Source organism: Panthera leo, chromosome A2 (genome assembly GCF_018350215.1).
Source record: "Panthera leo isolate Ple1 chromosome A2, P.leo_Ple1_pat1.1, whole genome shotgun sequence".
In the NCBI taxonomy this organism is placed as follows: domain Eukaryota; kingdom Metazoa; phylum Chordata; class Mammalia; order Carnivora; family Felidae; genus Panthera; species Panthera leo.
Window position 1 is genome coordinate 19,936,112 of NC_056680.1, and position 13,479 is coordinate 19,949,590.

General features: G+C 39.0%; 1 protein-coding gene across 5 annotated transcripts in view; it reads left to right on the plus strand.

Moving 5' to 3' along the window:
• The window catches only part of DOCK3 (dedicator of cytokinesis 3), a 595,846-nt gene that overhangs the window by 536,656 nt on the left and 45,711 nt on the right, over positions 1 to 13,479 (plus strand). For all 5 annotated transcript variants that reach the window (XM_042929498.1, XM_042929501.1, XM_042929500.1 and 2 more), the window contains 2 exons: positions 19 to 77; positions 2,527 to 2,675. In XM_042929498.1, the coding sequence (XP_042785432.1) occupies positions 19 to 77; positions 2,527 to 2,675 (208 nt within the window). The remainder of the gene's footprint in view (positions 1 to 18; positions 78 to 2,526; positions 2,676 to 13,479) is intronic.

Here is a 13,479-nt window from a genome sequence, read left to right on the forward strand (position 1 = left end):
CTGTGTTATTATTTCCAGGTATGGGGACATGCGTGTGATGATGGCTTATGAACTGTTCAGCATGTGGCAGAATTTGGGTAGGTCTTTTCTTCCTATTTTTCCCTTCCACATATTGCATAGCCAAATAAAAAGTGATAAGACTAGTAACTTCCCCCAGGTTTTATGGATGTTAATTCAGACCAAAGTGACCTTTACATATCTTTAACGTAACACCTCAGGTGGAAGTTGCCACACATGTACACGGAGCCTTTTTGAGGGAGAGTTAGGCTGAGAAGCAAGACCCCAGTAACACACATGCACGTTCCCTTTTTTGAGAAATAAAGTCCAAAGGAGAAGAGTATGAAGGCTCTAGGAGTTTTTTCCAGCTTAAGAACTGATGCCAGTAAGATCTTCTGTACTCGTCATGTCCCAGTCCAAAAGTGGCAGACTCAGAAACATAGATCTTTTTTTTAATTAAGTTTTTAATTTTAATCCCAATATAGTTAACATACAGTGTTATATTAGTTACAGGTGTACAATATAGTGATTCAGCATTTCTGTACATTACTCAGTGTTCATCATGGTAAGTGCACAGAAGCATAGATCTTGGAAATACTCAGCACATGAGCAAGGGCAGCTATTCATTTCCATAAATATTGAAACATCTTTTGGGTCTCTGGTATTCAGGCCATGCAGATCAGGTTTCTGCCACCAGTTGCACGAAGATTGCATGCAAGAAGGGAATTGCAGCCCCTAGGTGAGATTGATTTTAGCTCCCTTTCCTTCAGCAGCTTCTCTAATACCCAGTGCTTTGGATCTGAAATTGTCAGATTGTTTGGTGGAATCCTTGTATTGCCCTGGTGACTAGGAGAGCCATCCTTTGGTATTATAGGCTTCTGAGTGGCCTCTCAGGATACTAGAGAAGCTGTTACCCTGAAAAGCCATTACCCTTCCTAGCTCTTACTGTTTTCAAATGAGTTCATGCCTCTGAAGCCTTAGGAATGGTAGTCGTAAAATCTCCCAGTCCTCCATTAACCATCTCAGTCACTAACCCTGAAGCAGCAAACAAGGTGGGAGGCATTCCTGCCAGTGAAGATTAGGGCTTCCTTCTGTGAGTGGGGATACATTTCACCAAGCAGGCTTTCCAATTCAGTACTCTTACACCCTGCATCCAGTATAGTCTGGGTATAGGTCTTAACCCTGAAGTTGACTCTGAAATTCCCAGGAACACAAGGTACTAATAAACTATACCAAATACCAAGATTGGAATATGTAGAAATCAGCCTCAGGGCTAATATTGCCCCCTTAGATAGGCTTTCACAATAGAAGAAACCAAAAAAGATGCCAAATTTGCCTGGTAAAGCTATTCCTGCCTCTATCTTGTGTGTGTGTGTGTGTGTGTGTGTGTGTGTGTGTGTGTGTGTGTGTGTTTGCGTGTAAATGGCATTTTCTGGTCCTCAAGAATGGATTTTACTTGGCTATAGCAATCATTACACTGGTCCACAGTTTGTCTCCTTTATAGACTCTGAAGGACTGAAAGTAAAGCTCTGTAAAATGGTTCACTCTGTTCCACCACTGCAAGAAAGAGAAAAGTTCTGTCCCACAGTCCTCAGGACTGGCCCTGACTTCTGAGAACATGCCCCAGATTGCAGGCCAGTCAAGGAAGCCTGCATCACCCACTTCCCATGGAAAGAATGTTGGGGGATGAGCTGGTCTAGTCTGTGTAGATGCAGTGCTACCATCAGAGTGCAATGTGAAGACAAGGGACAGACATGGGGAGGAGCACAGACAGAGTCCCTGAGCCATTCTGTCCATGTAGGGCTGCGCAGGAGGCTCCTGCTAACTCAGGAGGAAACCTTTTGGGCAGACATGAGCACAGACTTTGAAGAGGCCCATGAACTTCAGGCCTCTGGTGGCTGGACCAGGGACTATGAAAATCTCATCACTTATTTATTTTTATTTTTTATATTAAATATAATTTATTGTAAAGTTGGTTTCAATGCAACACTCAGTGCTCATCCCAACACGTGCCCTCCTCAATGCCTATCACCCACTTTCCCCTCTCCCCCACCCCCATCAACCCTCAGTTTGTTCTCAGTATTTAAGAAACTCTTAAATGCCTTTGGGCTAGAGGTAGAGACCCCAGGGATAGTTTATTGTGTTTAAGCAGAAATGGATAAATACTCCTTGCTAAATAAATGCTGAACAATATGAAACTGTCATAGGTTACTCAGAAATCCTATTCTGTCTAAAGTAGTGAACTCTGTTCCTTGACCTTGGAATGATTTTTGGGTAGTTTCCCCATAAATTCTTTGGAAAGGCAATTTATGCCTGTTGAACATTTGTTTTAGCTGGGATGGGCCAGTTTTATCTATGAATTCTAAAAAGCCAAGGAAACGAGTATCTCAGAGAGCCATAGGGGAGAGCTTGCTTTCCTCTCAATGTTTCCAGGGCAGATGAAAGTATCTGCTATGGCCACACTTGGGAAGCTTCTATAGAAGGAGCAAAGAAAGCATAAACTAATATGTATTGGGTTTTGTTGTTCAGGTGAACATAAGATCCACTTTATTCCGGGAATGATTGGTCCTTTTCTGGGTGTGACACTGGTCCCACAGCCAGAAGTACGGAACATCATGATTCCCATCTTTCATGACATGATGGACTGGGAGCAGAGGAAAAATGGCAACTTTAAACAGGTAAGATGACAACTTCTCTCCTCTGAATGGACCCCTTCTGCCCAGGCAGGTTATCCAGATGGCCAGACTATGTTTCTAGTGGGAATGGCTACAGCCCATCTTGGCTTGCCCATCTTGAATCCTGTTCAAGGGTTTTCCCTTAATTGCTGACCAGAATTGATTTGTGGATTCTCTTCATGAAGCTAGAGGTCAGAAAAGAATAATAGGAAAGGAATGAACATGATATAAAGAAATTTTCTGTTCAAGGAGAGAGTGACTGAGACTGTGATCAAGTTTCATTCAGGAGAGGCCCTGGGAGCATAGTACCCTTCCTCTCTGGTGCATGGTCCAGGCATTTCTAGGGCTAGAGCCAAGATCATATGACGTCTCATGGCTCATGGTAGCCTAGAATTTCATAGACTCCTGCACAGAGGGGTGGGTCCAGAAGGTATAAGCCCTTAGCTTCTGACTAAGTCACTTCAGACTGTTCCTCTATGCATATCTTCTGCCACCTTTAAGGCAGAGGAGATGGCCCCTGACTTTTTATGTGTAGCTCCAAGGAATAGGGCTAGGACCAATAGTGGTCAGTGGTAGGGAAGCTGATTTTAGCTAATAAAAGAAGTAACTTGCTAGCAACAGGAACTGTCCAGTGTAAGCTAGCCTGCTTTGGGAGATGGGGAGTTCTTTGCTGGTGATTCTCAAGCAGAAGCTCCCAGGAGACCTCTAGAAGAAATTTATGTATTGGATTGGAGACTGTACCAGTTTCCCAGTAAGCTCCCTCCTAACCCCGTGACTCTGAGATAACCAGTGGTCTTGTAGTGAGTAGTTGTAACAGTGAGGAACAGACCAGACAGACAATAATTTTTAAATTCTTACTTGTTTATTTGTTTGTTTTTAAGTTTACAAAGAGCAGAATTCATTCTTTGTGATTTAAAGTTCTGTAAATTTTGATAAACACATAGTCATGTAACCACCACCACAATCAAGATTTTTGAAATTCCTAAGAATTCCATCATGCTACCATTTTGTAGTCAAACCTTCCCCCTACCTTTAACCTATGACAGTCTGTTCTCCATCACTGTAGGTGTGCCTTTTCCCGAATGTCATTTGAATGAAATAATGTAGAATGTAGCCTTTTGAGTCTGACTTCTTTCACTCAGCATAATGCCATCCAGAGGTTCATCCATGTTGTTGCACTTACCAATTTTTCTGTTGCTGAGTGGTATTCCATTGCAGTTATTCACTATTTCAAAGACATTTGCACTATTTCCACTTTTTGTTGGTTATGAATAAAGCTATTAAAAATATTTCTTTACAGGTTTTTGTATGAATATAAACTTTCATTTTTCTTAGGTAAATTTCTAGGAATAGGATTGTTGGCTATTGTAAATGTATGTTTAACTTTATAAGATGCTATCAAATTTTATTCCCAAATGGCTATGCCATTTTTTCTTTTTTTTTAATATAATTTATTGTCAAATTGGCTTACATACAACACCCAGTGCTCATCCCAACAGGTGCCCTCCTTCCTGCCCATCACCCACTTTCCCCTCCTCCACTCCCCATCTACCCTCGGTTTGTTCTCAGTCCTTAAGAGCCTCTTATGGTTTGCCTCCCTCCCTCTCTGTAACTTTTTTTTCCCCTTCCCTTCGCCCATGGTCTTCTGTTAAGTTTCTCAAGATCCACATATGAGTGAATACATATATCTGTCTTTCTCTGATGGACTTATTTCACTTAGCATAATACCTTCCAGTTCCATCCACATTGCTGCAAATTTGAAATCCCAGCAGCATTGTATGAGAGTTTTAGTCCATATGCTCATCAGAATTTGATATCATCTCTTTGTGTGTGTTTTTTAGCCATTCTAATAGATACATAGTTGTATATCTTGGTGGTTTTAATTTCCATTTCTTTAATGATTAATGATGTTGAGCATCTTTTAATGTGTTTCTGTCTTTATATCTTCTTTGGTGAAATGGTTATTCAAAACTTGTATTCATTTTAATTGGGTTATTTGTTTTCCTATTGTTGAGTTTGAGGGTTCTTTATGTATTCTAGATGTAAGTCTTTTGTTGAATATATGATTTACAAATATTTCCTCCCAGTCTTTAGCTTGGCTTCCCACTTACAATAGTGTCTTTCACAGAATGAAAATTTTTAATTCTTATGCAATCCATTTTATCAATGGTTTTCTTCTATAGATCATGCTTTTGAGATCATATCTGAGAAATCTTTGCCCAGGACCATGAAATTTTTTCTCCTGTGTTTCTTCTAGAGGTTTTATAATTTTATATTTAGATCTATTACCTATTTTGAGGTAGGCTTTGTGTAAGATGTGAAGTATGGGTCAAGACTTTTTTTTTCCTTTTCACACATGGAGGTCCAACACCTTTGTTAAGAGAAAAACTATTCTTTGTCAAAAATCAGTTCACTGTATGTGTACAGTTCTCTCCACATGTACATAGTATACAGTTCTCCAGTCTTTCCATTGATCTATGTCTTACCTTTCACCATTCCCACACAGTCTTGATTATGGTAGCTTCATAGTCTTAAAATCAAGCGGTGTGAATTCTCCAAATTTTTTTTTTCAGTATTGTCTTACCTATTCCAGTTCCTTTTCTTTTAAGTCTCAGAATTAGCATGTCAGTATCTGCAGAAATTACTGCTGAGATTTTGGTTGAGATTGCATTATAATCTGTAGATCAAATTGGAAAGAATTGATATCTTAGTAATACTTAATCATACTTCTAGTCCATTAAGGCAATATATCTTTCCATTTTTTAGGTATTCTTTTATTTTTTCATTAATGTTTTATAGTTTCAGCATACAGATTTGTACATGTTGTTAGATTTATATGTTAAGTATTTCCTGGGTTTTGGTGCTATTATAAATTATTCTGATTTTTAAATTTTACTTTCCAGTTGTTTGTTGCTAGTACATAGAAATACAGTTGTTTTGTATATTAATATTATATCCTGCACCCTTGCTAAACTTACTTATTAGCTGTAGAAGGTTTTGGAGATTCTTTGGGATTTTCTATTTAGTTAATCCTATCACTTTCATTTTTTTATGAAATTTCTTGTCAAATTGGTTTCCATACAATACCCAGTGCTCTAATCCTATCACTTTCAAACAGAGACAGTTTTATTTCTTCCTTTCTAATCTGTATGCCCCTTATTTTTTTTTTCTACTTCATTGCACTGGCTAGGACCTCTGGTCTGGTGTTAAATAAGAGTGATGAGAGTGGACATCCTTGCTTTGCTCTTAATCTTCAGGGGAAGTATTTGGTGTTTCACAATTAAGTATGATGCTAGCTAGTTGTAGGTTTTTTATAAATGTTCTTTATCATGGGTAAATAGTATTTAACATAAGAATCCATTTTTGGAGTGTGCAACTCTAATGCCTTCATTTCTTCAGAAAATAATAACTTCAAACAGAAAAGAACTTAATTTTCTTTTTTTTCACAACCTTCTAAATTATGCAAAATGTACAACTGCCTGATGAGAGAACCTAGTTATGGAGAAGCAGATGACATTGCAGAACTGCACCATGGGTCACTGAGTTTGTTAAAAGAGGGTCTAGGCTGTATTCCACCATTACGACTAGTGAATAAAGAAGGATAACTTTGTGGAAGACTAAGTTGGAACTCATTTCTCACACTTTAAGACTCAGCTGTTAAGTTGTGTTCTTTTCCTCATTAAGGCTATCGTGGGGTTCCTGGACAGCTCAGTCAGTTAAGTATCTGACTCTTGATTTCAGCTCAGGTGATGATCTCACAGTTTGTGGAATTGAACCCCGTGTTGGGCTTCACGCTGGCAGCACGGAACCTGGAATTCTCTCACCCTCTCTCTGCCCCTCCCCCGCTTGCACACGTGCACTCACTCTGTCTCTCTCTCTCTTTCTCTCTCTCGAAATAAATAAACTTTAAAAAAAGACTATCATGAAAAATTGATATCAAGCAAGCCATGTAAACCTTGTTGACTCTGGTAAGCAAAATCTTGCTGCTGCTTCCCTTTGCCACCAAATATTTTTAAAAAGTGGTCTACTTGTGGCTTTCCAGTTTTCCAAGCACCATTTGTTAAAGAGACTGTCTTTTTTCCATTGGATATGCATAGGGGCATTTGTACCCCAATGTTTATAGCAGCACTTTCAACAATAGCCAAATTATGGAAAGAGCCTAAATGTCCATCAACTGATGAATGGATAAAAAAAATTGTGGTTTATATACACAATGGAGTACTACGTGGCAATGAGAAAGAATGAAATATGGCCTTTTGTAGCAATGTGGATGGAACTGGAGAGTGTTATGCTAAGTGAAATAAGTCATACAGAGAAAGACAGACACCATATGTTTTCACTCCTATGTGGATCCTGAGAAACTTAACAGAAGACCATGGGGGAAGGGAAGGAAAAAGAAAAAAAAAAGGTTAGAGAGGGAGGGAGCCAAAACATAAGAGACTCTTAAAAACAAGAAACTGAGGGTTGATGGAGGGTGGGAGGGAGGAGAAGGTGGGTGATGGGTATTGAGGAGGGCACCTGTTGGGATGAGCACTGGGTATTGTATGGAAACCAATTTGACAATAAAGTTCATATTTAAAAAAAAAAGTGGTCTACTCTTTTCATCCCCACATTTCCATTTCCCACCCTCCTATCCATCCAGTCTAATATGTATTGTATACCCACTTCTGTTGAAGTTGCTCTCTGCAAGAACACCCATAACCTTTGGGGCACCTGGGTGGCTTGGTCAGTTAAGTGTTCCATTCTTGATTTTGGCTCAGGTCATTATTTCACAGTTCGTGAATTCGAGCCCCATGTCGGACTCTGCACTGACAGTGTGGAGCCTGCTTGGGATTTTCTCTCTCTCCCTCTCTCTCTTCCCCTCCCCTGCTCTCTCTCACTCTCAAAATAAGTAAATAAACATTTTTTTAAATGTTAAGAAAAAAATACCACCCATAACCAAATTACCAAAATTTTTGTCTTGATTACAGTTGTGCTATCCACAGCTTTGGCTCTGTTAACTACTCCCCTACTTCTTCCCACCTACTAAAAATATTTCTTCTAATTATAAAAACAATAGGTATTTAATGTAGAAAAATTAAAATTCAGATAAGCTATAATGAAAAAATTTAATCCATAATCCTACTATTTTAGTAACTTGTGGGGGAGACAGGGTATGTCTTTTTAGACTGTTTTTTCCCCGTACGTAGAGGTTTTTAAGTTAAAAAATGGAATCATTGTGTATATTGGGGTTCAGGTGTGTATTGACTTTTAATCTCCCCTTTTTAGTAACATGTTTTCATCACCATCTCTTCATGTCAGTTCATGATCCTCTGTCCTGCACTCAGTTTAGAGGCTACACAGTAGTCCATTGCATGGCCTACCCCACAATGTATTTAGTCAGCTCCTAGTTTTAGAAACATAAGTTCATTCCAAATTGTTGTTGTTAATATTGCAAAACACATATCCATTCCTAATTATTCTCTGAGATAAACTTCTCAATTGTAATTCCAGGGTCAAAGAGGCTTCCTTAATTAGGTTCTTTTTTTTTTAATATGAAATTTATTGTCAAATTGGTTTCCATACAATACCCAGTGCTCATCCCAACAGGTGCCCTCCTCAGCACCCCTCACCCACCCTCCCCTCCCTTCCACCCCCGCATCAGCCCTCAGTTTCTTGTTTTTACCAGTCTCTTATGTTTTGGCTCCCTCCCCCTCTAACCTTTTTTTTATCTTTTTCCTTCCCATCCCCCATGGTCTTCTGTTAAGTTTCTCAGGATCCACATAGGAGTGAAAACATATGGTGTCTTTCTTTCTCTGTATGACTTATTTCACTTAGCATAACACTCTCCAGTTCCATCCACATTGCTACAAAAGGCCATATTTCATTCTTTCTCATTGCCACGTAGTACTCCATTGTGTATGTAAACCACAATTTCTTTATCCATTCATCAGTTGATGGACATTTAGGCTCTTTCCATAATTTGGCTATTGTTGAAAGTGCTGCTATAAACATTGGGGTCCAAGTGCCCCTATGCATCAGCACTCCTGTATCCCTTGGGTAAATTCCTACCAGTGCTATTTCTGAGTCATAGGGTAGTTCTATTTTTAATTTCTTGAGGAACCTCCATGCTGTTTTCCAGAGCGGCTGCACCAATTTGCATTCCCACCAACAGTGCAAGAGGGTTCCCGTTTCTCCACATCCTTGCCAGCATCTATAGTCTCCTGATTTGTTCATTTTAGCCACTCTGACAGGCGTGAGGTGGTATCTGAGTGTAGTTTTGATCTGTATTTCCCTGAGGAGGAGTGACATTGAGCATCTTTTCATGTGCCTGTTGGCCATCCGGATGTCTTCTTTAGAGAAGTGTCTATTCATGTTTTCTGCCCATTTCTTCACTGGGTTATTTGTTTTTCGGGTGTGGAGTTTGGTGAGCTCTTTATAGATTTTAGATACTAGCCCTTTGTCCGATATGTCATTTGCAAATATCTTTTCCCATTCCGTTGGTTGCCTTTTAGTTTTGTCGGTTGTTTCCTTTGCTGTGCAGAAGCTTTTCATCTTTATAAGGTCCCAGTAGTTCATTTTTGCTTTTAATTCCCTTGCTTTTGGGGATGTGTCAAGTAAGAAATTGCTATGGCTGAGGTCAGAGAGGTCTTTTCCTGCTTTCTCCTCTAGGGTTTTGATGGTTTCCTCTCTCACATTCAGGTCCTTTATCCATTTTGAGTTTATTTTTGTTAATGGTGTAAGAAAGTGGTCTAGTTTCAATCTTCTGCATGTTGCTGTCCAGTTCTCCCAGCACCATTTGTTAAAGAGACTGTCTTTTTTCCATTGGATGTTCTTTCCTGCTTTGTCAAAGATTAGTTGGCCATACGTTTGTGGGTCTACTTCTGGGGTTTCTATTCTATTCCATTGGTCTATGTGTCTGTTTTTGTGTCAATACCATGCTGTCTTGATGATGACAGCTTTGCAGTAGAGGCTAAAGTCTGGGATTTCGATGCCTCCTGCTTTGGTCTTCTTCTTCAAAATTACTTTGGCTATTCAGGGCCTTTTGTGGTTCCATATGAATTTTAGGATTGCTTGTTCTAGTTTCGAGAAGAACGCTGGTGCAATTTTGATTGGGATTGCATTGAATGTGTAGATAGCTTTGGGTAGTATTGACATTTTGACAATATTTATTCTTCCAATCCATGAGCAAGGAATGTTTTTCCATTTCTTTATATCTTCTTCCATTTCCTTCATAAGCTTTCTGTAGTTTCCAGCAGACAGATCTTTTACATCTTTGGTTAGGTTTATTCCTAGGTATTTTATGCTTCTTGGTGCAATTGTGAATGGGATCAGTTTCTTTATTTGTCTTTCTGTTGCTTCATTGTTAGTGTATAAGAATGCAACTGATTTCTGTACATTGATTTTGTATCCTGCGACTTTGCTGAACTCCTGTATCAGTTCTAGCAGACTTCTGGTGGAGTCTGTCAGGTTTTCCATGTATAATATCATGTCATCTGCAAAAAGTGAAAGCTTGACCTCATCTTTGCCATTTTTGATGCCTTTGATTTCCTTTTGTTGTCTAATTGCTGATGCTAGCACTTCCAACACTATGTTAAACAACAGCGGTGAGAGTGGACATCCCTGTCGTGTTCCTGATCTCAGGGAAAAAGCTCTCAGTTTTTCCCCATTGAGGATGATATTAGCTGTGGGCTTTTCATAAATGGCTTTTATGATGTTTAAGTATGTTCCTTCTATCCCGACTTTCTCGAGGGTTCTTATTAAGAAACGATGCTGAACTTTGTCAAATGCTTTTTCTGCATCGATTGCCAGGATCATACGGTTCTTACCTTTTCTTTTATTAATGTGATGTATCACATTGATTGATTTGCGAATGTTGAACCAGCCCTGCAGCCCAGGAATGAATCCCACTTGATCATGGTGTATAATTCTTTTTATATGCTGTTGAATTTGACTTGCTAGTATCTTATCGAGAGTTTTTGCATCCATATTCATCAGGGATATTGGCCTGCAGTTCTCTTTTTTTGCTGGGTCTCTGGTTTAGGAATCAAAGTAATGCTGGCTTCATAGAATGAGTCTGGAAGTTTTCCTTCCCTTTCTATTTTTTGGAATAGCTTGAAAAGGATAGGTATTATCTCTGCTTTATATGTCTGGTAGAAAGAATGAAATATGGCCCTTTGTAGCAACATGGATGGAACTGGAGAGTGTTATGCTAAGTGAAATGAGCCATATAGACAAAGACAGATACCATATGGTTTCACTCTTATGTGGATCCTGAGAAACTTAACAGAAACCCATGGGGGAGGGGAAGGAAAAAAAAAAAGAGGTTAGAGTGGAAGAGAGCCAAAGCATAAGGGACTGTAAAACTCTGAGAACAAACTGAGGGTTGACGAGGGGTGGGAGGGAGGGGAGGGTGGGTGATGGGTATTGAGGAGGGCACCTTTTGGGATGAGCACTGGGTGTTGTATGGAAACCAATTTGACAATAAATTTCATATATTGAAAAAAATTTTTTAAATAAAAATCAATAAATAAATAAATGTCTGGTAGAATTCCCCAGGGAAGCCATCTGGTCCTGGACTCTTATTTGTTGGGAGATTTTTGATAACTGATTCAATTTCTTCACTGGATATGGATCTGTTCAAGTTTTCTATTTCTTACTGTTTGAGTTTTGGAAGAGTGTGGGTGCTTAGGAATTTGTCCATTTCTTCCAGGTTGTCCAGTTTGTTGGCATATAATTTTTCATAGTATTCCCTGATAATTGCTTGTATCTCTGAGGGATTGGTTGTAATAATTCCATTTTCATTCATGATTTTATCCTTTTGGGTTCTCTCCCTTTTCTTTTTGAGAAGCCTGGCTAGAGGTTTATCAATTTTGTTTATTTTTTCAAGAAAACCAACTCTTGGTTTCATTGATCTGCTCTACAGTTTTTTTTAGATTCTATATTGTTTATTTCTGCTCTGACCTTTATTATTTCTCTTCTTCTGCTGGGTTTGGGGTGTCTTCTTCTGCTGGGTTTGTGCTGTTCTGCTTCTGTATCCTTTAGGTGTGCTGTTAGATTTTGTATTTGGGATTTTTCTTGGTTCTTGAGATAGGCCTGGATTGCAATGTATTTTCCTCTCAGGACTACCTTTGCTGCATCCCAAAGCATTTGGATTGTTGTATTTTCATTTTCATTTGTTTCCATATATTTTTAAATTTCTTCTCTAATTGCCTGGTTGACCCATTCATTCTTTAGTAGGGTCTTCTTTAACCTCCATGCTTTTGGAGGTTTTCCAGACTTTTTCCTGTGGTTGATTTCAAGCTTCATAGCATTGTGGTCTGAAAGTATGCATAGTATGATCTCAATTCTTGTATATTTATGAAGGCTGATTTGTGACCCAGTATGTGATCTATCTTGGAGAATGTTGCACGTGCACTGGAGAAGAAAGTATATTCTGTTGCTTTGGGATGCAGAGTTCTAAATATATCTGTCAAGTCCATCTGATCCAGTGTATCATTGTTTCTTTATTTGTTTCTTTATTGATCCTGTGTCTAGATGATCTATCCATTGTTGTAGGTGGAGTATTAAAGTCCCCTGCAGTTACCAGATTCTTATCAATAAGGTTGCTTATGTTTGTGATTGTTTTATATATTTGGGGGCTCCCATATTCGGCACATAGACATTTATAATTGTTAGCTCTTCCTGATGGATAGACCCTGTAATTATTATATAATGCCCTTCTTCATCTCTTGTTACAGCCTTTAATTTAAAGTCTAGTTTGTCTGATATAAGTATGGCTACTTCAGCTTTCTTTTGACTTCCAGTAGCATGATAGATAGTTCTCCATCCCCTCACTTTCAATCTGAAGGTGTCCTCAGGTCTAAAATGAGTCTCTTGTAGACAGCAAATAGATGGGTCTTGTTTTTCTATCCATTCTGATACCCTATGTCTTTTGGTTGGAGCATTTAGTCCATTTACATTCAGTGTTATTATGGAAAGATATGGGTTTAGAGTCATTGTGATGTCTGTAGGTTTCATGCTTGTGGTGATGTCTCTGGTACTTTGTGGTCCTTGCAACATTTCACTCACAGAATCCCCCTTAGGATCTCTCATAGGGCTGGTTTAGTGGTGATGAAATCCTTCAGTGTTTGTTTGTTTGGGAAGACCTTTATCTCTCCTTGTATTCTAAATGACAGACTTGCTGGATAAAGGATTCTCAGCCACATATTTTTTTCTGTTCATCACATTGAAGATTTCCTGCCATTCCTTTCTGGCCTGCCAAGTTTCAGTAGATAGGTCTGTGACTAGTCTTATAGGTCTCCCTTTATAAGTTAGAGCTTAATTACATTCTTACAACCCCACTTCTCACAACTCTGCTGTTCTTTGACGTCTCAGACTGCAGGCTACCCTTTCTGTGTGCCCCACACCAAGCACTGACCATGCTGGCCTGTGTTAGCTGTTGTCCCTGCCTCCTCTACCAGATGATGAGCTAGGTATTGGACACCATGGCTGTTTCTTGTGCATTTTTCCTTAGAACCCAACGTAGTCCCTGAGACATGTTAGATTCATGGAGATGAAAATCAAAGTTAACATTTATTGAGCACTTCTAAGAGCTAGAGCACAGGGACACCAAAGAAGACTGTTAACCACCATTACTGCTTCACAAACAAGGAAATATAAGCTTAGAGAAGTAAATATCTTGCCCTGAAGTAGGCAGCTGGTTGTCACAGGACAAATATTTGTTGAATGTATAATAAGATGTCACTTGTCACTTCAGGAATATTGATTCCATAGAATAAAAGTAATTCTGAAAACCCAAAATTGTCAATATTACCAACTATGACAT